Genomic DNA, 27,110 nt, shown 5'->3' on the forward strand with positions numbered 1-27,110 from the left:
TTTTCTAATGCTGCAACTTCTCTGTATACTACAGCATCATCCGCGAAAAGCCACACTGAGCTTCCGACACTATCTACTAGGTCATTATATATATATATATATATTGTGAAAAGCAATGGTCCCATAACACTCCCCTGTGGTACGCCAGAGGTTACTTTAACGTCTGCAGACGTCTATCCATTGAAAACAACATGCTGTTTTCTGCTTGCTAAAAACTCTTCAATCCAGCCACACAGCTGGTCTGATATTCCGTAGGCTCTTACTTTGTTTATCAAACGACAGTGCGGAACTGTATCGAACGCCTTCCGGGTGTCAAGGAAAATAGCATCTACCTGGGAGCCTGTATCTGATATTTTCTGGGTCTCATGAACAAATAAAGCGAGTTGCGTCTCACACGATCGCTGTTTCCGGAATCCATGATGATTCCTTCAGATTAGATTCTGGGTTTCCAGAAACGACATGTTACGTGAACAAAAAACATTTTCTAAAATTCTACAACAGATCGACGTCAGAGATATACGTCTATAGTTTTGCGCATCTGCTCGACGACCCGTCTTGTAGTCTGTGCACTACTTGTGCTCTTTTCCAATCATTTGGAGCCTTCCGTTCGTCTAGAGACTTGCGGTACACGGCTGTTAGAAGGAGGTACTCGACACCGGAATTGACGAATGCACTGATTCACTCAAAGCAGTCAGTTAGTTTCATGTCCCATGCGTCATTTGTGTAGACAGTTAATCATAATTATGTGGAACGCCTCATTTTACATTCATATTACATTTTGATATGTAAATACAAACCTACGTTTCTAGCATTTGTAGACTTAGAAAAAGCTTTTGACAACGTTGACTCGAATACTCTCTTTTAAATTCTGAAGGTGCCAGGGGTAAAATACAGGGAGCAAAAGGCTATTTACAATTTGTACAGAAACCAGATGGCAGTTATAAGAGTCGAGGGACATCAAAGAGAAGCAGTGGTTGGGAAGGGAGTGAGACAGGGTTGTAGTCTCTCACCGCTGTTACTCAGTCTCTATAGTGAGCAAGCAGTAAAGGAAAGAAACGAAAAATTCGGAATAGGTATTAAAATCCATGGAGAAGAAATAAAAACTTTGAGGTTCACCGATGACATTGTAATTCTGTCAGAGGCACCAAAGGACTTGGAAGAGCAGTTGAACGGAATGGACAGTGTCTTGAAAGGACGGTATAAGATGAACACCAAAAAAAGCAAAACGAGGATAATGGAATTGAGTCGAATTAAGTCGGGTGATGCTGCGGGAATTAGACTAGGAAATGAGACACTTAAAGTAGTAAAGGAGTTTTGCTATTTGGGGAGCAAAATAACTGATGATGGTCGAAGTAGAGAGGATATAAAACGTAGACTGGCAATGGCAAGGAAAGCGTTTCTGAAGAAGAGAAATTTGTTAACATCGAGTATAGATTTAAGTGTCAGGAAGTCGTTTCTGAAAGTATTTGTATGGAGTGTAGCCATGTATGGAAGTGAGGCATGGACGATAAATAGTTTGGACAAGAAGAGAATAGAAGCTTTCGAAATGTGGTGCTACAGAAGAATGCTGAAGATTAGATGGGTAGATCACATAACTAATGAGGAAGTATTGAATAGGTTTGGGGAGAAGAGAAGTTTTTGGCACAACTTGACTAGAAGATGGGATCGGTTGGTAGGACATGTTCTGAGGCATCGAGGGATCACAAATTTAGTATTGGAGGGCAGCGTGGAGGGTAAAAATCGTAGAGGGAGACCAAGAGATGAATACACCAAGCAGATTCAGAAGGATGTAGGTTGCAGTAGGTACTGGGAGATGAAGATGCTTGCACAGGATAGAGTAGCATGGCGAGCTGCATCAAACCAGTCTCAGGACTGAATACCACAACAATAACAACAACAACATGTAAATACAGAGTGAACTACACTGTAGATCCAAAGAAACTGGTATAGGCATGCGTATTCAAATACAGAGATATGTAAATAGGCAGAATACTGCGCTGCAAACGGCAACGCTTGTATAAGACAACAATTGTCTGGGGCTGTTGTTACGTCGGTTACTGCTGCTAACTATGGCAGGTTATCGAGATTTAACTGAGTATGAACTTAGTGTTATAGTCAGGTGCAGGAGGGATGAGACATAGAATCTCCGAGGTAGCGATGAAGTGGAGATTTCCCCGTGAAACCATTTCACGAGTGTACCGTGAATATCAGGAATCCGGTAAAACATCAAATCTCCGACATCGCTGCGGCCGGAGAAAGGTCCTGCAAAAACGGGACCAACGACGACTGAAGAGAATCGTTCAGCGTGACAGAAGTGCAACCCTTCCGCAAATTTCTGCAGATTTCAATGCTTGGCCATCAACAAGTGTTGGTGTGCGAACCATTCAACGAAACATCATCGATATGGGCTTTCGGAACGGAAGACCCACTCGTGTACGCTTGATGATTGCACGACACAAAGCTTTATGCCTCGCCTGGGCCCGTCAACACCGACACTGGACTGTTGATCACTGGAAACATGTTGCCTGATCGGACGAGTGTCGTTTCAAATTGTATCGAGCGGATGGACGTGTACGGGTATGGAGACAACCTCATGAACCCACGGACCCTGCATGTTAGCAGGGGACTGTTCGAGCTGGTGGAGCCTCTGTAATGGTGTGGAGCGTGTGCGGTTGGAGTAATATGGGGCCCCATGATACGTCTAGATATGCCTCTGACAGGTGACACGCACGTAAGCATCTCGTCTGATCACCTGCATTCATTCATGTGCATTGTGCGTTCCGAGGAAATTGGGGAATTGCAGCAGCAGGACAATGCGACAACCCACACTTCCAGAATTGCTACAGAGTGGCTCCAGGAACACTCTTCTGAGTTTAAACACTTCCGCTGGCCACCAAACTCCCCAGACATGAACATTATAGAGGATATTAGGGATGCCTTGAAAGGTGCTGTTCACAAGAGATCTCGACCTCCTCGTACTCTTACGGATTTATGGACAGCTCTGCATGATTCATGTTGTCAATTCTCTCCAGCACTATTAGTCGAGTACATGCCACGTCGTGTTGCGGCACTTCCGCGTGCTCGCGGGGGGGCTACACGATATTAGGCGGGTGTACCATTTTCTTTGGCTCTTCAGCGTATATGAAATAAAATCGCCATAACTTTTGAAAGGTTTGCATTAGGACATTCAAACTGCGTGGTTGGCCGCGGGGCGTGATGTGAATTACATTACTGGCCATAAAAATTGCTACACCAAGAAGAAATGCAAATGATAAACGGGTATTCATTGGACAAATATGTTTTACCAGAACTGACATGTGATTACATTTTCACGCAATTTGGGTGCATAGATCCTGAGAAGTCAGTACCCAGAACAACCACCTCTGGCCGTAATAACGGCCTTGATACGCCTGAGCATTGAGTCAAACAGAGCTTGGATGGCGTGTACAGGTACAGCTGCCCATGCACCTTCAACACGATACCACAGTTCATCAAGAGTAGTGACTGGCGTATTGTGACGAGCCAGTTGCTGGGCCACCATTGACAAGACGTTTTCAGTTGGTGAGAGATCTAGAGAATGTGCTGGCCAGGGCAGCAGTCGAACATTTTCTATATCCAGAAAGGCCCGTACAGGGCCTGCAACATGCGGTCGTGCATTATCCTGCTGAAATGTAGGGTTTCGCAGGGATCGAATGAAGGGTAGAGCCACGGGTCGTAACACATCAGAAATGTAACGCCCACTGTTCAAAGTGCCGTCAGTGCGAACAAGAGGTGACCGAAACGTGTAACCAAAAGCACCCCATACCATCACACCGGGTGATACGCCAGTATGGCGATGACGAATACGTGCTTCCAATGTGCGTTCACCGCGATGTCACCAAACAAGGGTGCGACCATCATGATGCTGTAAACAGAACCGGGATTCATCCGAAAAAATGACGTTTTGCCATTAGTGCACCCAGGTTCGTCGTTGAGTACACCATCGCAGGCGCTCCTGTCTGTGACGCAGCATCAAGGGTAACCGCAGCCAAGGTCTCCGAGGTGATAGTCCATGCTGCTGCAAGCGTCGTCAACTATTCGTGCAGATGGTTGTTGTCTTGCAAACGTCCCCATCTGTTGACTCAGGGATCGAGACGTGGCTGCACGATCCGTTACAGCCATGCGGATAAGATGCCTGTCATCTCGACTGTTAGTAATACGAGGCCATTGGGATCCAGCACGGCGTTCCGTATTACCCTCCTGAACCCACCGATTCCATATTCTGCTGACAGTCATTGGATCTCGACCAACGCGAGCAGCAATGTCGCCATACGATAAACCGCAATCGCGATAGGCTGCAATTCGACCTTTATCAAAGTCGGAAACGTGTTGATACGCATTTCTCCTCCTTACACGAGGCATCACAACAACGTTTCACCACCAACGACGGTCAGCTGCTGTTTGTGTATTAGAAATCGGTTCGAAACTTTCCTCATGTCAGAATGTTATAGGTTTCACCACCGGCGCCAACCTTGTGTGAATGCTCTGAAAAGCAAACCATTTGCATATCACAGCATCCTCTTCCTGTCGGTTAAATTTCGCGTCTGTAACACGTCATCTTCGTCGTGTAGCAACTTTAATGACCAGTAGTGTAGTATGTGAATATGGTTTGGTTTATCGAAGAGGCCCAATTTTATTGGGATGAGTTCGTCAATAAGCAAAATTGGCGCAATTAAGTGACTGAGAATCCGCATTTCGCGAGCAAGAAGTCTTCTCACCCGCTGTGGGTGACTGTGTGGTGTGCAATGTCAAGTCACGGAATAATCGGTGCGAGATTCCTTGATGGCACGGTGACTACCGAATGGTACATGAAGGTTTTGGAAGATGATTTCATCCCATTATCCAAAGTGACCCTGATTTCGACAATATGTGGTTCATGCAAGATGGATCTCGACCACATGGAAACAGGAGAGTATTTTATGTCCTGGAGGAGCACTTTGGGTATCGCATTCTGGCTCTGGAATACCGAGAGGCTACTGGCATGGGCCTTGATTGGCCGCCATATTCTTCGGATCTGAACACTTGCGACTCCTTTTTTCGGTGTTTGTTAAAGACAGGGTGTACAGCAGTAAACCCAAAACCATTGCACAGCTGAAAACAACCATTGAGGATGTCATCGACAGCATCGATGTTCTGATACTTTAGCCACCCATGCAGAATTTCGCATTTCGTCTGCGCCACATCAACTCCAATTATAGCAGGCATATCATACAAGTCATAACCTAAATCCGAATATCTGCAGCGACGTTTACATGTTGAATAAAGACTGTGCACGTCGTAGTTCGTAACCAACTCACGTTTTTATTCCATATAGTTCAATAATTGTCATTCTGTATGAGCACGTGCTGACCAGTTACATTAAAAAAAAAATACTGTACTCTGTTACTAATTTCTACCATGCACCTTTTGCACCTTACAAAAATAGAAATGCTTCTATGGAAAAGAAGGAATTGTGAAGGAGAAATTTTGTCTATAAATGATATGAATCATTGTACAAGTCTGCGATCAGTATCCCTGGCCAGTATAACTGTCTGTGTTAATTGTTATTTATATTTATTTTTTGTAAAAAATACACACGTTAGTGCGTTTCGGTTATGACCACCGTCTGAATCTGTCAGATAAATAGAACAAATGAGAAGTAATATTTCTGCAAGAAATACTGTTATACATTGTATAGAACAAATGAAGATATACCACATTTACAAGCTCGATTTACTCTATCTTGCCGATACACGTGTACACTTGTACCCTGACTAGAGCTCTTTAGTGAGACAGTCTATGTTCACTATCAATCTGTGGACTTCAGCTGGCGTTAAATGCACCTCGACCTGTCAACTAAACCAAAATTTACATCTACAAATCAAGCATACAGTCATTTCATAAAATAAACTATAAAAATTATGAACTGCAACTTTCACGCCTAAAATTAAAGATAACGTCTACAAATTGAACAAACTCATTCCATAGAAAACAGCCTAGTCATTTCACAAAAAGTAATCTATAAAGAAATGCATGATTTTAGTTAGAAACAATCTGACTTATGGCTTCAAATTCTACAAGGCAGAGCCTGATGTATCTCTACTGCAACTTCCTTATCTTTTCATAAGTTGAGAATATAAAATATGATGACTTTATATTTAAAGTAAATAGTAAGGGGATTAACATGTTAATATACAAAGAACTGTCTATTTATCGTTACCATCTCTCGGCTGTTGAGTTTATTTGCAGAGTTGACACCTGCCTAATATCGTGAGAAGTACTGCAGAAGAGCCGCAGCACGACGTGACATGGACTCGACTAATGTCTGAAGTAGTGCTGGAGGGAACTGCACCATGAATCCTGCAGGGCTGTCCATAAATCCGTAAGAGCAAAAGGTGTGGAGATCTCTTCTCAACATCACGTTGCAAGGCATCCCAGCTACGCTCAATAATGTTCATGTCTGGAGAGTTTGATGACCAGCGGAAGTAATTAAATTCAGAGGAATGTTTCTGGAGCCACTCTGTAGCAATCATGGACGCGTGGAGTGTCGCATTGTCCTGCTGGAATTTCCCAAGTCCGTCGAATGCTCAAGGGACATGAATGGGTGCAGTTGATCAGAAAGGATGATTACGTGCGTGTCACCTGTTACAGTCATATCTAGACGTTTCAGGCGTCGCATATGACTCCAACTGCTCATGCCCCACACCATTACAGAGCCTCCACCAGCTTGGACAGACCCTTGATGATATGCAGGGTCCATGGATTCATGAGGGTGTCTCCCTACTCGGACACGTCCATCCGCTCCCTACAATTTGAAACGAGACTCGTCCGACCAGGCAACATGTTTCTAGTCACCAACAGTCCAGTGTCGGTGTTGACGGGCACAGGCGAGGCGTAAAGCTTTGTGTCGTGCAGTCATCAAAGGTTCACGAGTGGGCCTTCGGCTCCGAAAGCCCATATCGATGATGTTTCTTTGAATGGTTTGCACGCTGACACTTGTTGGCCCAGTATTGAAATCTGCAGCAATTTCCGGAAGGGTTGCACTTTCTATCACGTTGAACGATTCCCTTCAGTCGTCGTTGGTCCCGTTCTTGAAGAATCTTTTTCCGACCGCATTGGTGTCGGAGATTCGATGTTTCACCGGATTCCTGACATTCGCGGTACACTCGTGAAATGATCGTATGAAAAAATTCGCACTTCATCGCTACCTCGGTGATGCTGTGTCCCATCGCTCGTGCGCCGAGTGTAACACAACGTTCAGACTCACTTAAATCTTTATAGTCTCCCATTGTAGCAGAAGTAACCCAAGTAACAACAGTGTAAATGGGTATAATTTAGCATCTTACACTTGTAGATCTAGTACGGATAAAGGAGGAGTTGCCATTTTCATAAAACAAGGGTATAAATACAGAACTGTTGAAGTGAGGAAATTTTGTGTTCATCAGCACTTTGAGGGTTGCGCATGTGAACTTCAGCTAGCTAATGTTATGTTGATATTAGCAAAAGCGTACAGGTCTCCACTAAGAGATTGGGAGCTATTCAAAAAAAAGTTTGACTCCCTATTACGCTGTCTGTCAGACAAAAAGAAGAAGTCATTAATCTGTGGTGATTTCAGTGTTAACTTTCTAAGCAATTCTGATTGAAAAGTGAACTAGAAGTGTTGTTAACAACGTGTAACTTAGAATCAGTGATCAATTTCCCTACACATATAGCTCAGGACAGTATTACTCCAATATATAATGTATTTGTACAGCAAGAGGATGTAGAACAAACACGTTTTCCCTGTGGTAAATGGATTATCTGACCATGATGCACAACTGATTAACTTACAAAACCTAACAGGGTGTGTTGTTGTTGTGGTCTTCAGTCCTGAGACTGGTTTGATGCAGCTCTCCATGCTAATCTATCCTGTGCAAGCTTCTTCATCTCCCAGTACCTACTGCAACCTACATCCTTCTGAATCTGCTTAGTGTATTCATCTCTCGGTCTCCCTCTACGATTTTTACCCTCCACGCTGCCCTCCAATGCTAAATTTGTGATCCCTTGATGCCTCAAAACAAGTCCCACCAACCGATCCCTTCTTCTAGTCAAGTTGTGCCACAAACTTCTCTTCTCCCCAATCCTATTCAATACCTCCTCATTAGTTACGTGATCTACCCACCTTATCCTCAGCATTCTTCTGTAGCACCAGATTTCGAAAGCTTCTATTCTCTTCTTGTCCAAACTAGTTATCGTCCATGTTTCACTTCCATACATGGCTACACTCCATACAAATACTTTCAGAAACGACTTCCTGACACTTAAATCTATACTCGATGTTAACAAATTTCTCTTCTTCAGAAACGCTTTCCTTGCCATTGCCAGTCTACATTTTATATCCTCTCTACTTCGACCATCATCAGTTATTTTACTCCCCAAATAGCAAAACTCCTTTACTACTTTAAGTGTCTCATTTCCTAATCTAATTCCCTCAGCATCACCCGATTTAATTTGACTACAAACAGGGTGTACACTTCTGAAAAAAAAAAATGGTTCAAATGGCTCTGAGCACTATGGGACTTAACATCTTAGGTCATCAGTGCCCTAGAACTTAGAACTACTTAAACCTAACTAACCTAAGGACGTCACACATATCCATGCCCGAGGCAGGATTCGAACCTGCGACCGTAGCGGTCCCGCGGTTCCGGACTGCAGCGCCTAGAACCGCACGGCCACCGCGGCCGGCACACTTCTGAAACCTCTAAGTAAAAGTGTGAGGATGCTCAACCCAGTATCTATAGATCACTTCAAAGAAAGTTTAGGAAATGTAAACTGGGTAGACGTATATAATGAGCCAAATGCTAATGATAAATGCAGCATATTTCTTGATAAATTTATATCCCTCTTTGAACATTGTTTTCCAAAGAAAATTACTAAATGTAACGCCACAAACTTTTCAAAGAAACCTTGGATTACTACAGGTATTACAGTGTCTTCAGAAAGAAAAAGAAAACTGTATGAGACAGCAAGGACTAGTGTAGATCCAGAAGTAGTTTTACACTATAAAAATTATTGTAACATACTGAGAAAAGTTGTAAGGAAATCAAGAAATACGTATGTTAGAGAAGAAATTAACAACTCCAGCAATAAAATCAAATAAATATGGAATGTTGTTAGAAGGGAGACAGGAAAAGTAACCACTGGGGTAGGTAGTATAACTGTTAAAAGAGAATGAGACCTTCGTAACCAACAGTACACAGGTAGCCAATGTGTTTAACAATCACTTCTTAAGAGTAGGAGAAAAAACTGGTGAGAATAGTTCAAAAGAAAAAGCCAGGCAGTACATGGAAGAGACAGTTTCGAAAAATTTTAGTCAGATTAAGTTTCATCTAACAACCTCTTGTGAAATAAGGAAAATTATCAAATCTTTGAAAAATAAATGTTCTGTTGGAGTAGATGACATCTCTAACAAGTTATTAAAGCAATGTGGAGCAATTACAGCTGATGTTTTGAGTCACATATGTAATGCATCACTGATTCAGGGTATTTTTCCAGACAGGTTAAAATATGCCATTGTCAGGCCTCTCTACAAAAAGGGAGAAATCACAGATGTCAATAATTACCGGCCAGTATCCTTGCTTACAGCATTTTCAAAAATCTTTGAGAAAGTAATGTACTCAAGAGTGGTTAGCCATCTCAACAGTAATGGGATACTTAGTAAATCACAGTTTGGATTTCAGATATGCTGTTCCACTGAGACAACAATATACAATTTCACTGTCCACATAATAGAGTCTTTAAATAGTAAAATGTCACCAGTAGGAATATTCTGTGACTTATCCAAAGCATTTGATTGTGTGAACTATGACTTATTGGTAGAGAAATTACAATTCTATGGTATAAATGGAACAGCATATGAGTGGTTTAAGTCATATTTACGGAACAGGAAGCAAAATGTCTCTTTATATGCTTCAAGTGATTCAAAGGAGTTTGCCACTTCATGTAAGTGGGGTGAAATTACATTAGGTGTTCCACAAGGTTCGATCATGGGTCCCCTCCTGTTCTTGATATATGTGAAACAAGATGCTGAACTGACACTGTTTGCTGATGATACAAGCATAATTATTAATTTATTAATTGGTTTTCTGCGAATGGGCTTGCTTTGAAGTTTGAAAAAACACAGCACATCCAATTTTCTGCTGCAAAAAGTATAATTCCTTCAATTAACATAACACATCAAAAGAAGTCAGTAGCCAGGGTAGAGAATATTAAGTTTTTGGGTGTGCATATAGATGAGAATCTTAATTAGAAAATTCATATTTTGGATCTCCTAAAGCGACTAGGTTCAACAACATTTTCAATCAGAATAATTGCCAATTTTGAGGATGTAGAAATTAGTAACCTAACATACTTTGCATACTCCCACTCTCTGATGTCATGCGGAATAATATTTTGGGGTAACCCAACACTTAGGCAAAAGGTATTCACTGTTCAAAAGAAAGTAGTTAGATTAATGTGTGGGGTTCATAGTCGTACAACTTATAGGCATCTGTTAAAAAGGTTAGGAATTCTTACAACTGCTTCACAGTACATTTACTCAGTAATGAAATTTTTTCTCAACAACATGGACCAGTTTAAAATCAACAGCGACATTCATGATTACAATATCAGAAAAAAGAAAGACCTACACTATCATTTACTTAACCTATCTTTGGCACAGAAAGGGGTAAAATATGCTGCTATAAAACGTCTTGATACAATACCAGGTGAAGTAAAAGGTCTGACAGACAGCAGTAACAGTTTCAAAAACAAATTGAAATCATACCTCCTTGACAACTCCTTATATACCATAGATGAATTCTTGAATATGAGTAAATAAATCTGGAGATATAATGTATGCATTTTGTGCCATTTAAGGGAATGGCATAGACAATAGAAATATTTAGGTATAACACTATAATTTTTAAAAAACCTTGTTTCTTGTGCGCATTTCTTGTGCATTTGACGTATTCCGCATCATAACGGTTTTCCGTGCTATTGATCAATGGAACACGTAACTAACTAACTAGCTAACTAACTAACAGCGCCATACACTTGTTGTCTTCTATAGGCGTTGCCGGCCGCAGCGCCGTATTCTGCCTGTTTACATATCTCTGTATCTAAATACGCATACATATACCAGTTTCTTTGGCACTGCAGTGTATTTTAGTAGTGATGTCTTTGTCTACATCTATTCTACTATATAAACACAAGTCGCTGCTCAAAGTTGTTAGCAAAAGTCTCGGCAAGTTCTTGACCGATTTGCTTCAGATTTTTGCACCCTACCCTAATGAGCATTCTGAAGGTCAGAGACTATATATTTTATTATACAGGGTGGTCCATTGATCGTAACCGGGCCAAATATCTCACGAAATAAGCGTCAAACGGAAAAACTACAAAGAACGAAACTTGTCTAGTTTGGAAGGGGAAACCAGATGGCGCTATAGTTGGCCCTCTAGATGGCGCTTCCATAGGTCAAACGGATATCAACTGCGTTTGTTTAAATGGGAACCCTCATTTTTTATTGCATATTCGTGTAGAACGTAAAGAAATATGAATGTTTTAGTTGGACACTTAAAGTAGTAAAGGAGTTTTGCTATTTGGGGAACAAAATAGCTGATGATGGTCGAAGTAGAGAGGATATAAAATGTAGACTGACAATGGCAAGGAAAGCGTTTCTGAAGAAAAGTAATTTGTTAACATCAAGTATAGATTTAAGTGTCAGCAAGTAGTTTCTGAAGGTATTTGTATGGAGTGTAGCCATGTATGGAAGTGAAACATGGACGATAAATAGTTTAGACAAGAAGAGAATAGAGGCTTTCGAAATGTGGTGTTACAGAAGAATGCTGAAGATTAGATGGGTAGGTCACATAACTAATGAGGAGGTATTGAATAGAATTGGGGAGAAGAGGAATTTGTGGCACAACTTGACTAGAAGAAGGGATCGGTTGGTAGGACATGTTCTGAGGCATCAAGGGATCACAAATTTAGTATTGGAGGGCAACGTGGAGGGTAAAAATCGTAGAGAGAAGACAAGAGATGAATACACCAAGCAGATTCAGAAGGATGTAGGTTGCAGTAAGTTCTGGGAAATGAAGAAGCTTGCACAGGATAGTGTAGCATGGAGAGCTGCATCAAACCAGTCTCAGGACTGAAGACCACAACAACAGTTGGACCACTTTTTTCGCTTTGTGATAGGTGGCGCTGTAATAGTCACAAACAGATGGCTCACAATTCTAAACGAACAGTTATTAAAAGGTATGTTTTTTACATTAAAAAAACAGAACGTAGGTACGTTTTAACATTTTATTTCGGTTGTTCCAAAGTGATACATGTAACTTTGTGAACTTACCATTTCTGAGAATCCATGCTGTTACAGCGTGATTACCGGTAAATACCACATTAATGCAATAAATGCTCAAAATGATGTCCGTCAACCTCAATGCATTTCGCAATACGTGTAACGACATTCCTCTCAACAGCGAGTAGTTCGCACATGCACTGACATTGTGCTGACGCATGTTGTCAGGCGTTGTCGGTGGATCACGATAGCAAATATCCTTCAACTTTCCCCACAGAAAGAAATCCGGGGACGTCAGATCCGATGAACATGCGGGCCATGGTATGGTGCTTCGACGACCAATCCACCTGTCATGAAATATGCTATTCAATACCGCTTCAACCGCACGCGAGCTATCTGCCGGACATCCATCATATTGGAAGTACATCGCCATTCTGTCATGCACTGAAACATCTTGTACTAACATCGGTAGGACATTACGTAGGGAATGAGCATACATTGTACCATTTAGACTGCCATCGATAAAATGTGGGCCGATTATCCTTCCTCCCATAGTGGCCGCCAAGGTCGCTGATGTTCCACTTGTCGCAGCCATCGTGGATTTTCCGTTGCCCAATAGTGCATATTATTCCGGTTTACGTTACCGCTGTTGGTGAATGACGCTTCGTCGCTAAATAGAATGCGTGCAAAAAATCTGTCATCGTCCCGTAATTTCTCTTGTGTGCTCAGTGGCAGAACTGTACACGACGTTCGAAGTCGTCGCTATGCAATTCCTGGTGCATAGAAATATGGTACGTGTGCAATCGATGTTGATGTGGCATTCTCAGCACCGACGTTTTGAGATTTGCGATTCTGGGCAATTTGTCTGCTACTGACGGGCGGATTAGCCGTGACAGCAGCTGAAACACCTGCTTGGGCATCATCATTTGTTGCAGGTCATGGTTGACGTTTCACATGTGGCTGAACACTTCCTGTTTCCTTAAATAACGTAACTATCCGGCGAACGGTCCGGACACTTGGATGATGTCGTCCAGGATACCGAGCAGCATACACAGCACACGCCCGTTGGGCATTTTGATCACAATAGCCATACATCGACAGGAAATCGACCTTTTCCGGAATTGGTAAACGGTCCATTTTAACACGGGTAATGTATCACGAAGCAAATACCGTACGCACTGGCGGAATGTTACGTGATACCACGCACTTATACGTTTGTGACTATTACAGCACCATCTGTCACAAAGCGAAAAAAGTGGTCCAACTAAACCATTCATATTTCTTTACGTACTACACAAATATGTAATAAAAATGGGGGTTGCTATTTTAAAAAAAACCCAGCTGATATCCGTTTGACCTATAGAAGCGCCTTCTAGCGGGCCAACCATAGTGCCGTCTTAAGCAATATTTAAATGCGAAATGTTACTACCAGAAACCTCGAAAATTTCTTGACCTGTTTGCTTCACAATTTTACATGTTGCTCTAACGCGCTTTCTGATGGACGTAGGCGGTATGTTTTTTCTAATATACACTCTAAGGCAAAAAAAGACACACCACGAAGGAGTGATGCAAATTGGTCACAAAACGTTAATTACACAGGTACTGTAAACTTTGGCGGGAGATGGATGAACGTGTGACGCTGCAGTCCAATTCCACTGTACAGTTGGCAAGCTTAACAGACAAGGGCATACCAGGGCATAAAATACTCGCGAATTTCATTCTGTGTACTCAGATGGACAGTAATTATATCTCGCAGACAGGCGCGTGAGCAGTTTGCGCAGGTCTCAGTATCTGAGTGAAGACATATAGTTGGGCTATAAGAAGCCAGTTGGGATAGTCGACGAATCACTCGAGATTTGAGTAGGTGAGCTGCCACTGTTCGACGGTGTTGTTGCCAGGAATGGGAGAACCGCAACAGAGCACAGCGTCCAGAAGGAAGCGGTCGACTTAGAGAGACGACAGACCGTGAGGACCTAACAGTCGTCAGAGAGACACTCAGAACTCAGCATTCGTCATCATCATCGATCCGACGTGCATCTGCTGCTTCGGTGACCACAAGGACCATTAATAGGCAGCTCACAGAAAGTGGGCTGAGCTCGTGGCATTCCTTGCACCGACTGTCATTGACCCCTGCACACCAACAACCCCTTTTCAGTGGTGTCGGGAGAATTCGGCCTGAAATCTGACTGACGAGTAGAATTGTCTTCCCTGATGAGTGCTGCTCAGCGAAGCCGTGTCTGGAGACGCCACAGACAACGGTCGGATAACAACATGAGTATCGCCCACCATACGGCCCAACAACCAGGCGAGATGGTCTGGGGTGCCATTCATTTCATAGTAAGACTCCTTTGGTTATCATCCGCGGCACCTTTACTGAAAAGTGGTACGTCGACGATGTTCTATGCGCCGTGTTGACTTGCTCAATTTGTGAAGGTCTTTCTCTTGAAACATTATCCAGTTTTTCTGAAATTGTAATCATTTGTTTGTCTGCACATGTGTATCACATCTAGCGATTTCCGTCACATTCGCTTAATTCCTTCATGGTGGGTCGCTTTTTGTCTTAGAGTGTACATAGCATATAAATATATAATATACGTGACATTTTAAGGGGAAGGTAGCTAGCAAAATCTCGAAAAGTTCTTGACTGATTTATCTCAGTTTTTCTACATGATACTCTAAGGAATTTTCAGATGCACATAGACTATCTATTTTTTAATATAGTCATACATATTATACAGTAAAAAAGTATGTATGTTTATATGTGTTCCACATGCCCTCTTAAACTACTAGATCGATTTCAACCAAACTAGGTATACACATGACTTACCGTCTGTAAAGAACCACTGAGGGGTAAGAACCATCATTGTCTTAAAGGGGTAGGATGGGGGTTAAAAATAAGTCTAGATCACGACGCACAAATAGCCATATTAGTGACTTGCAACAAACTTTACACATAATTTCAAGAGTTTACGAGACTTTCTCTCGCTTACAACCTCTCCTACACCACCCCCCGCTCCCTGAAAACACACAATATGCTTGAAAACACACAATCTGGTGAAGAGAAAGTTCATCGCTTAGTGCATTTCCGCTGTTCATGCAGTAAAAGTGACACATCAGACAAGACATTTTTATGTATTACTTCTTTACTACTAACTGTATTCCGAAAAATATTGCATTCAGTGTTCACATTTGCCACAGGGTGTATCTCAAAATTATATCACTGTACCACACATAGTTAAGAATATATGACATAAACACTGAGCAGCGAAATTCGCTAGAGATACAGGTGAAATATGACCGTATTTTTAAGTAAGTGCTGTTCTGAAATAAAAGAAAAACAAGTAGACTTTTCTTAGCTATTTTATTTTTACGCGAAAACCTATACCTAAATCCACTTTCCTACATAATTTACACCAATATTGCAGCACTTATCGTATCGTAAAACCAGATTTTGAATACCGTCCTTATAGCAATCTGCCACTCGATTAGGCAACAACTGCATAAAGGGCACTTCTTGACTAATGAGGAAGCTCATCACGCATCATAGAAACCGTAAAACGTCTGTTCTCTATCACTTTTTCATCAACTTCCGGCACCAAATCGTCAGTAATGACTTTAAGCTACCCACCTCGTTCATCGTGATGCACATCCGTACGGCCGTCGTTAAAAGCTGTCACTCATCTCCGTACCATCGCTCAAAATGTTTTCTCCATACACCTCACCGATCTGGAAGCTCAGAAAATTCTGAACCTGTTGGGTAATGGTGTCTTTTATAAAGCAGAATATCTCTCCAGGGTCCCATTTTTAGCGTTAGAAGCACGACACCCTTTTAAGATCACTTTGTTCTCCACCTGTCTGTCCGACTGTTAAGTACCCTTTTTCTCAGAGATGAGTAGACGTACAAAGTTGAAATGTATGTCGCATACTAAGGTCAGGAGTCCTTTGCCAGTGTAAGCCATGCAAGATTCTAAGTCAACGCAATCAAAAGATACGGCCATTTATATCAAATTACTCGAAACTCAATCACCAGAGCCTGTAGGATACTTCCCTTTGAACTAAAATAATGAAATGTGGCAGGAAGCAAGATGTCACAGTACAAGTAGAGGAAAACAGCCTACACGGGCTCATTTATAGTTGTATAAGACGGAAAATAATTATTTTGTTGTTGTCAGACTGTATGGCAGTCTGTCTGTTAAGAGCCCATTTTCTCAGGAGCGGGTAGACGTATAAATTTGATATTTATGTAGCATGGTAAGGCATATGGTCCCCTGACGATCTAAAAAATGTTAAGCTTCTAAGTCAATACAATCAAAAGATACGAACATTTATGTCAAGATTTTGATACTCGCGAACTCACTCATTGAAACAGGGTGCTTCTGGTTGATCTATAGGCTGCGAAAACTGGCAAGAAACGAGATTTTATGGTAGAAGTAAAAAAAAAAAATGACCTCAGATGTTGAGTCCCATACTGCTAAGAGCCATAAATATGAACCCCCATTTTTATTACATATTCGTGTAGTACGTAAAGAAATATGAATGTATCAGTTTCAACGTGTAATTATTCCACACGCAAATAAATATTTCTTGCTATCCAACTTCAGACTTAAAATTAAAACCTGGGAAGTCTTGGAATTCCTAGAAATGATATTTTCGCAGTATGAACGTCGGTAACAGACTAAAATCATTGAGATTCTCGATTCCCGGAATGGATGAACTGCCTATACAGGGTGGTCCACTGATAGTGAGCGGACCAAATATCTCACGAATTATGCGCCAAACCAAAAAACTACAAAGAACGAAACTCATCTAGTTTGAAGGGGGAAACCAGTTGGCGCTATGGTTGGCCCGCTAGATGGCGCTGCCATAGATCAAACAGATATCAACTGGTTTTTTTTTTTTTTAAATAGGAAACGCCGGCCAGCGTGGCCGAGTGGTTCTAGGCGCTTCAGTCTGGTACCGCTCGACCGCTAAGGTCGCAGGTTCGAATCCTGCCTCGGGCATGGATGTGTGTGATGTTCTTAGTTCAGGTTTAACTAGTTCTAAGTTCTAGGGGACTGATGACCTCAGATGTTGAGTCCCATAGTGCTAAGAGCCATAAATAGGAACCCCCATTTTTATTACATATTCGTGTAGTACGTAAAGAAATATGAATGTTTCAGTTTCACCACTTTTTTCGCTTTGTGATAGATGGCGCTGTAATAGTCACAAACGTATAAGTACGTGGTATCACGTAACATTCCGCCAGTGCGGACGGTATTTCTTTCGTGATACATTACTCGTGATAAAATGGAGCGTTTAACAATTGCAGATAAGGTCGATATCCTGTTGAAGTATGGCTATTGTGATCAAAATACCCAGCGGGCAAGTGCTATGTAAGCTGCTCGGTATCCGGGACGAAATCATCCAAGTGTCCTGACCGTTCGCCGGATAGTTACGTTATTTAAGGAAACAGGAAGTGTTGAGCCACATGTGAAACGTCAACTACGTCCTGTAACAAATGATGATGCCCAAGTAGGTGTTTTAGCTGCTGTTGCCGCTAATCCGCACATCAGTAGCAGACAAATTGCGCGAGAAGCGGGAATCTCAAAAACATCGGTGTTGATAATGCTACATCAACATCGATTGCACCCGTACCATATTTCTATGCACCAGGAATTGCATGGCGACGACTTTGATCGTCGTGTACAGTTCTGCCACTGGGCACAATATAAATTACGGGACGATGCCAAGTTTTTTGCACGCGCTCTATTTAGCGACGAAGCGTCATTGACCAACAGCGGTAACGTAAACCGGCATAATATGCACTATTGGGCACCGGTTTCCACGATGGCTGCGACAGGTGGAACATCAGCGACCTTGTCGGGTTAATGTATGGAGCGGCATTATGGAAGGAAGGATAATTGGCCCACATTTTATCGATGGCAATCTAAATGGTGCAATGTATGCTCATTCCCTACGTAATGTCCTACCGATGTTAGTACAAGATGTTTCAGTGCATGACAGAATGGCGATTTACTTCCAACATGATGGATGTCCGGCAGATAGCTCCCGTGCGGTTGAAGCAGTATTGAATAGCATATTTCATGACAGTTGGCTTGGTCGTCGAAGCACCACACCATGGCCCGCACGTTCACCGGATCTGACGTCCCCGGATTTCTTTCTGTGGGGAAAGTTGAAGGATATTTGCTATCGTGATCCACCGACAACGCCTGACAACATGCGTCAGCGCATTGTCAATGCATGTGCGAACATTACGGTTGGCGAACTATTCGCTGTTGAGAGGAATGCCATTACACGTACTGCCAGATGCATTGAGGTTGACGGACATCATTTTGAGCATGTATTGCATTAATGTGGTATTTACCGGTAATCACGCTGTAACAGCATGCGTTCTCAGAAATGAAACGTTCACAAAGGTAGATGTATCACATTGGAACAACCGAAATATAATGTTCAAACGTACCTACGTACTGTATTTTAATTTAAAAAACCTACCTATTACCAACTGTTCGTCTAAAATTGTGAGCCATGTGTTTGTGACTATTACAGTGCCATGTATGAAAAAACGAAAAAAGTATTCGAACTAAAACATTCATATTCCTTTACTTACTACGCGAACATGTAATAAAAAATGGGGGTTGCTATTTTAAAAAAACGCAGTTGATATCCGTTTGACCTATTGCAGCGCCATCTAGCGGACCAAACATAGCGCCATCTGGTTTCCCCCTTAAAGCTAGACAAGTTTCGTTCTTTGTAGTTTTTTCGTTTGACGCTTATTTCGTGAGATATTTGGCCCGGTCATAATCGATGGACCACCCTGAATACATAATTAAGTTTGTTCGTAACCCGCAGAGCGCGAGCCCTAACCGCACCTGGCCAGTTTTTCCTTCTCTTTTGTTGAATTAATCAGCTCGTTTGATGGTTGTCCACCTGAACTCGTGTGCAGGTGGCGTGGCTGCAGCAGCGGCTGCGGGGCGTGCAGGAGCGCTACCACGTGACTGCTTTCTACCTGGAGGTGGGCACCGCCACGGACCAGCCGCAGTTCTACCAGTACTCGCGGCCGCTCTACTCTCCCGACGAGTACAAGACTGTCTTCACCGAGAGCGTGCTGCGCGCCGGCTGTCCCGTCGTCGGCGTCACCGGTGCCGTAAGTTCCGAGTCCTCCGGTCGTCTCAGGCCGCTACTGACGAGCGTGCCTGCGCCTTCACTTCTACAGTCTTTACTAATACACTACTGGCCATTAAAATTGCTACACCACGAAGATGACGTGCTACAGACGCGAAATTTAACCGACAGGAAGAACATGCTGTGACATGCAAATGATTAGCTTTTCAGAGCATTCACACAAGTTTCGCGCCGGTGGCGACACCTACAACGTGCTGACATGAGGAAGGTTTCCAACTGATTTCCCATACACAAACAGCAGTTGACCGGCGTTACCTGGTGAAACGTTGTTGTGATGCCTCGTGTAAGGAGGAGAATTGCGTACCATCACGTTTACGACTTTGATAAAGTTCGGATTGTAGCCTATCGCTATTGCGGTTTATCGTATCGCGACATTGCTGCTCGCGTTGGTCGAGATCCAATGACTGTTAGCAGAATATGGAGTCGGTGGGTTCAGGAGGGTAATAGGGAATGCCGTGCTGGATCCCAACGGCCTCGTATCACTAGCAGTCGAGATGACAGGCATCTTATCCGCATGGCTGTAACGGATCGTGCAGCCACGTCTCAATCCCTGAGTCAACAGATGGCGACGTTTACAAGACAACAACCATCTCCACGAACAGTTCGACGACGTTTACAGCAGCATGAACTATCAGCTCGGAGACCATTACTGCGGTTACTCTTGACGCTTCATCACAGACAGGAGCGCCTGCGGTGATGTACTCAATGACGAACCTGGGTGCACGAATGACATAACTTCATTTTTTCGGATGAATCTAGGTTCTGTTTACAGCATCGTGATGGTCGCATCCGTGTTTGGCGACAGCGCGGTGAACGCACGTTGGATGCGTGTATTCGTCATCGCCATACTGGCTTGATGGTATGGGGTGCCATTGGTTACACGTCTCGGACACCTCTTGTTCGCAGTGACTGCAATTTGAACAGTGGACGTTACATTTCAGATGTGCTACGACCAGTGGCTCTACCCTTCATTCGATCCCTGCGAAACCCTACATTTCAGCAGGGTAATGACGGCCGAATGTTGCAGGTCCTATACGGGCCTTTCTGGATACAGAAAATGTTCGACTGCTGCCGTGGCCAGCACATTCTCCAGATCTCTCTCCAATTTAAAATTTCTGGTCAATGGTGGCCGTGCAACTGGCTTGTCACAATACGCCAGTCACTACTCTTGATGAACTGTGGTATCGTGTTGAAGGTGCATGTACACGCCATCCAAGCTCTGTTTGACTCAATGCCCAGGCGTATCAAGGCCGATACTACGGGCAGAGGTGGTTGTTCTGGGTACTGATTTCTCGGGATCTATGCACCCAAATTGTGTGAAAATGTAATCATATGTCAGTTCTAGTATAATATATTTGTCCAAGGAATACCCGTTTAGCATCTGCATTTCTTCTTGATGTAGCAATTTTAATGGCCAGTAGGGTATTTTAATTTTTTGCAGGACTGACAAGGGAAACTCCCATCTCAAGCACCTCAGTTTTAATGGTACGATGGCCTAGTGGATAGCTCGTCAAAAACTGAACACAGATCAAGCACGAAAACAGGAAGAAAGTACACTGAACTGTGAAAAAACAGACAAAATAGAAACAGTGAATGATCCAAGCATGAGATACGCAACATTAAGCGAACTGGTAGATCCAAGGCGCCGTGGTGATGTGCTCACGGTGTCGGACTGAGAAAGCGGAGTTCCATGTTTAAATCTCCCTCGTGCCTTTTTTTTTCACAAAATTTTGAACTGTCCGTCTGGTCATTGACGTGTCTGTTCGCTGTATCCACATTTGTGGCCGTGTCCAATGACAGGACGGACAATTAATAATTTTGTGAAAAAGAAGGTATTTTGCTACGAGGAAGATTTGAACACTGATCTCCTGTTTTGCATACCAACACGGTAACCACCTAACCACGACGTCTTGGCTCTGCCATTTCGTTTGATGTTGCATGTCTTGAGCTTGGAAAGTTCACTGTTTGTATTCTTCTTCTTTTTTCGTGCATCAGTACACCACTTTTCAGTTTTTATGCTTCGTCTGCATTCAGTTTTTGACGGCTATCCCTTGGGTGAGCGATGAGGAGATTCCCTTGTGAGTAGTGCGTTTGTCTGAGATATCTCAAGGTTCTGCGACACGTGGTCTGTTACCTCGAAAGATATCAAGCTGCTATCATGAAACTTGGTGATGGTGTCAGTACTTCTCTATGTATTCGCCCTTCAATGCAACACATTTTTCCCAACCTCGAATGTCGAATGACGCGGAGGAAATATTAGTTGTATAACCTTGAAAGCGGCACAGGGGAGGGGGTGGGAAGGAGGGCGGAACTTTCATTCTCTCTCAAATGCAGCTAATGATACGTTACTCAACACAAGCACATAAATACGAATATTAATTGACTGCTTGTATAGACCACACGTACCTGTTTATCGTCGGCACTTGTCTTCTCGATGCTGCACCACCAACTCAAACTTAATCGTGTAACTGTTTATTTAATTGGTTGTATGTTGGGGGAGCACACACATAATGAGAACCACAAGTATCTGATAAAGATTACATATATTCTACCAGTAAAACACGTTGATGTGGGTCGCGCTGTTCGTCCACTGTTTAAGTCATACAACAGACGTAAGTTTTAATTAGTACTTCGGCTACTATGGTCTACAAGATGCATGAAAAGTTTGGTGAATGGTCTCAGAAAGTAAATAAAGCAGCAGTTACAAACAAAATGTATTTAGTGACCTTCAAATTAATCATCATTAGCTACAACACACTTCTGACATTGGTTGTAAAGCTGCTGAAAAATCACGAGACGTGGCCCTATCAGTATGATCCGCAGGCCAAGCGACGGCCAGTCGGATGGTGTTCATCGTCTTTCCTGCCTCCCTCTGGGAGAAATTCATGATGGATCAAGGTGATCAACTTCGTCTTAATGTCGGATTTTGTCAGCCACCGTTTTTTCAGGAGGTGGGCAAGCTGATGAACATCACACCGTTGACTGTCGCTTGGTCTCCGGATCATTGTTGTAGCATCAGGTCTCATACGTGTAATGATGCGGATGTCCAACAAAACGTGCCAATTGTGCTTGAAGTGATTCCACGAGAAGAGTTTTGCTGACAGTTTGCAACAGCTTTACAACCGATGTCAGAAGTGTGTTGTAGCTAATAGTCACTATTTTGAAGGCCAATAACGGTATTTTGTTTGTAACTCTTCTTTCCTCTATTTTCGAAGACCATTCACTGAACTTTTCAGGTGCATCTTGTCTTTGCAGTACATTGAAACCTACTGCCCCCATCTCTAGTCACACTGTTCGTTTACTAGTATATCAGTCACTAAAAAACCACTTTTTAGAGAATTAGCTATACTTCTGATAGTAGGCACAGTTTCTTGTAATTAACATTAGTTCACCCTGACGCTGCTACAAATCACCTTCACGAGTTTCTACGCACCGTATATTACGGCGAATAAGATATAAATCTTCCTCAAAGATATTTAGTTTTATTATATCCTCACCCCATAAGATGACCCCCAAACTATCAACGGCCTTAAATTTAGTTTATAATATTCATAATCCGGGTAATAACATGCGCACTGATTCGGGTAATGACCATAAGTATATTTATAAAAGCGTCGTAATGATTATTGTTTTGCGGACATACGCGATCTGTACTACTAAACAATTGGTTCGGCTGCACACGTCATAAACCAAGAGACTCCTTCAGCAATATTTTAGGTTATGACTGTATAAACACGTGCCGAATAACGAACTCATATGTACAGCTAACAAGTATTGTTGAGTTTGGTTTCTGTGTTCAAACAGTTTGTACTGTAAGTGAAATCGGCATCAAATTTGTGAAATGCGTGCCTAATGATGGATCCAAAAAAAAAGAGAAGGCATTACGAAGCAAGATTCAAGTTAAAGGTCATAAAACAGGGTAAAGAATGGAATATCTGCGCTGCAAATGGTTCAAATGGCTCTGAGCACTATGGGACTTCACTTCTGAGGTCATCAGTCCCCTAGAACTTAGAACTACTTAAACCTAACTAACCTAAGGACATCACACACATCCATGCCCAAGGCAGGATTCGAACCTGCGACCGTAGCGGTCGCGCGGATCCAGACTGTAGCGCCTAGAACCGCTCGGCCACTCTGGCCGGCCATCTGTGCTGCTGCAAGGGCTTTCGATATAACAGAGACGATGGTAAAAGATTGGTGAAAGAATGTAGACGCTATTAAAATAAAATAATGCAATGAAGAAGTGTTCTTACTCGCTGGCCAGACTTAGAAAAATGGTTCAAATGGCTCTCAGGACTATGGGACTCAACTTCTGAGGTCATCAGTCCCCTAGAACTTAGAACTACTTAAACCTAACTAACTTAAGGACATCACACACATCCATGCCCGAGGCAGGATTCGAACCTGCGACCGTAGCGGTCGCGCGGTTCCAGACTGTAGCGCCTAGAACCGCTCGGCCACTTCGGCCGGCCAGACTTAGAAAAAAGCGTTGCAGAATGAGTATAATAACAGGGGTGGAATTGTTACACTATGTGATAAAAAGTATCTCGATTCTCCCAAAAACATACGTTATTCATATTAGGTGTATTGTACTGCCACCTACTGCCAGGTACTCCACATCAGCGATCTCAGGAGTCATTAGTCATCATGAGAGAGCAGAATGGGGCGCTCCGCGGAACTCACGGACTTCGAACGTGGTCAGGTGATTGGATGTAACTTGTGTCATATGTCTGTACGCAAGATGTCCACGCTCCTAAACATCCCTACGCCCACTGTTTCCGATGTGATAGTGAAGTGGAAACGTGAAGGGACACGTACAGCACAAAAGCGTACATACCGACCTCATCTGTTGACTGAAAAAGGCCGCCGACATTTGAAGAGGGTCGCAGTGTGTATTAGGCAGACATCTACCCACACCATCATACAGTAATTCCAAACCGCATCTGGATCCACTGCAAGTACTATGGCAGTTAGGCGGGAGGTGAGAAAACTTTGGATTTCATGGTCGAGCGGCTGCCCATAAGCACACATCACGCCAGTAAATGCCAAACGACGCCTCGCTTGGTGAAAGTAGCGCAAACATTGGACGAATGAACAGTGGAAAAACGTTGTGTGGGGTGACGAATCTCGATACGCTATGTGGCTATGCGATGGCAGGATGTGGGTATAGCGAATGCCCGGTGATCGGCATCTGCCAGTGTAGTGCCAACAGTAAAATTCGGAGGCGGTGGTGTTATGGTGTGATGTGTTTTTCATGGAGGGGGCTTGCACCCATTGTAGTTTTGCGTGGCACTATCACAGCACAGGCCTACATTGATGTTTCAAGCATCATTACGCTTCCCACTGTTGAAGAGCGATTCGGGGATGGCGATTGCACCTTTCAAAACGATCGAGCACCTGTTCATAATGCACGGCCTGTGGAGGAGTTGTTACACGACACTAACATGCCTGTAATGGACTGGCCTACACAGAATCCTGACCTGAATCCTATAGAACACCTTTGGGATATTTTGGAACGCCGACTTCGTGCCAGGCCTCACCGACAGACATCGATGCATCTCCTCAGTGCAGCGCTCCGTGATGAATGGGCTGTCATTCCCCAAGGAACCTTCCAGCACCTGACTGAACATATACCTGCGAGAGTGGAAGCTGTAATCAAGGCTAAGGGTAGGCTAACACCATATTGAATTCCTGCATTACCAATGGAGGGCGCCACGAACTTGTAAGTCATTTGCAGCCACGTGTCCGGATACTTTTGATCACATCGTGTATGTTGTTACAAGTGATATGACTAGGGATTATACATTGATGTGGGCACGTGCCAGTCGAGAGCACGGCAAAGAATTTAAACCAACAGTAGGTAGGTGCAGTCGTTTCATGAACAGAAAAAATCTGGTAATGTGCCAGAAAAGAAAATTTGCTCAGAAATTACCGAAAGATGTTGACCATAAAGTTACGGGTTTTTATACATTTCTTATTCATATGAGGAAAAAATATAACTTTCCACTATCTCATATTGGAAATATGGATGAAAAACCTATGAACTCCAATGTGATAAACAAAAGAACTGTGGAAACGAGGGCCGGCCGCGGTGGCCGTGCGGTTCTATGCGCTTCAGTCCGGAACCGCGAGACTGCTACGGTCGCAGGTTCGAATCCTGCCTCGGGCATGGATGTATTTGATGTCCTTAGGTTAGTTAGGTTTAAGTAGTTCTAAGTTCTAGGGGACTGATGGCCTCAGATGTTAAGTCCCATAGTGCTCAGAGCCATTTGAACCATTTAACCATTTGTGGAAACGAAAGGCGTAATAACTGTTCAGGTCAGAAATATAGGCTACGAAAAGACCAGGTTTGCAGCAGTATTAACATGCATGGCAGATGGAAAAAAATTAAAACTTATGGTCATTTGAAAGCGGTTAACCTTTCCTAGAATAAAATTTTCACCAAGCATTTCTGTAAATTTTCTCGAAAGCGGAGGGATGGGCGGTAATAGTGTAAAATTGTGGCTGAATAATGTGTGGCAGAGGTGACAAGGTGCTCTACGAAATCAACCAAGTTTCCTGGTATGGGATATGTTTCGCAGTCACATAACTGAGAATACCGAAAATCACATCACAAGAAGAAATACTAAGATTGATGTTATACCCGATGGTTTATCTTTGATGCTACATCTTTTAGACGTCTCTCTGAATAAAGCATTCAAAGACCACATGCCCAAACAATGGAATAATAGGATGACGAGTAGCGAAAAGTCGTATACGAAAGATGGAGCTATGCCCGCTGCACCACTTGACATTATATGTGATTTCGTGATCAACTCAGTGGAAAAAGTGGAGAGGAAACTCTGATCAAATCCATCAAGAAGTGTGGGATTTCCAATGCTATGAACGGTACTGAGGACGGTTTGTTATGGGATACTGATGACGAAGCAGAAATCGATTCACAACGTGCATATGACGACCCTGTCAACAACGAAAGTGAGAATGTACTTGAAGAGCTGCTTTCCTTAGATGATGATTGCGAGGATTTTGCAGCGTTTTAAATATACTGATGAGTGCTTTATTTTATTTTATAAAGGTTTTAATTTGTACAAATTTCAAACTATGTTTTATATCTGTCGTATAAGACGCCCCCGATTTTGGGTGCCTTTTTTTTATGCTTCAACTATCGTCTTATCTGCCAAAATATACGGTAATTGTTTCGCGACGCGACTGAATATTGATCTCACGACACGAGGTACGAACGACAGTATTTCCACTCATAAATTTTAACTGCACATGGTTTATAGACCTCACTCTCTCAATTACAGTGTTCACTGAATTAGGTCAAGTCCACGCTTTGTTGATTCAGTAAGCATCACGGCGGGGCTGGCTGTTACCTCGACGACAAGACACACGAATGCAGAGAGTACGCTTTTCACAATAATTTAATAATAGTTTACCAATGAACACAGATATCGAATATAGAACCTCTATGGTGAACGCTTTAAGTGTTCCTGGCAACGTAAAACAGTCGGCGGTTTGTAGGGCACACATCCAGTAATACTCGTGGCTCGCACAATGAAATCTCAAGCACAATTCACTAACATTC

General features: G+C 42.9%; 1 protein-coding gene across 1 annotated transcript in view; it reads left to right on the forward strand.

Moving 5' to 3' along the window:
* The window catches only part of LOC126412543 (myogenesis-regulating glycosidase), a 237,326-nt gene that overhangs the window by 184,863 nt on the left and 25,353 nt on the right, over nucleotides 1–27,110 (forward strand). Inside the window, exon 9 of the mRNA XM_050082188.1 lies at nucleotides 19,284–19,484. Coding sequence (XP_049938145.1) covers nucleotides 19,284–19,484 — 201 coding nt within the window. The remainder of the gene's footprint in view (nucleotides 1–19,283; nucleotides 19,485–27,110) is intronic.

Source organism: Schistocerca serialis, chromosome 7 (genome assembly GCF_023864345.2).
Source record: "Schistocerca serialis cubense isolate TAMUIC-IGC-003099 chromosome 7, iqSchSeri2.2, whole genome shotgun sequence".
Taxonomy (NCBI): domain Eukaryota; kingdom Metazoa; phylum Arthropoda; class Insecta; order Orthoptera; family Acrididae; genus Schistocerca; species Schistocerca serialis.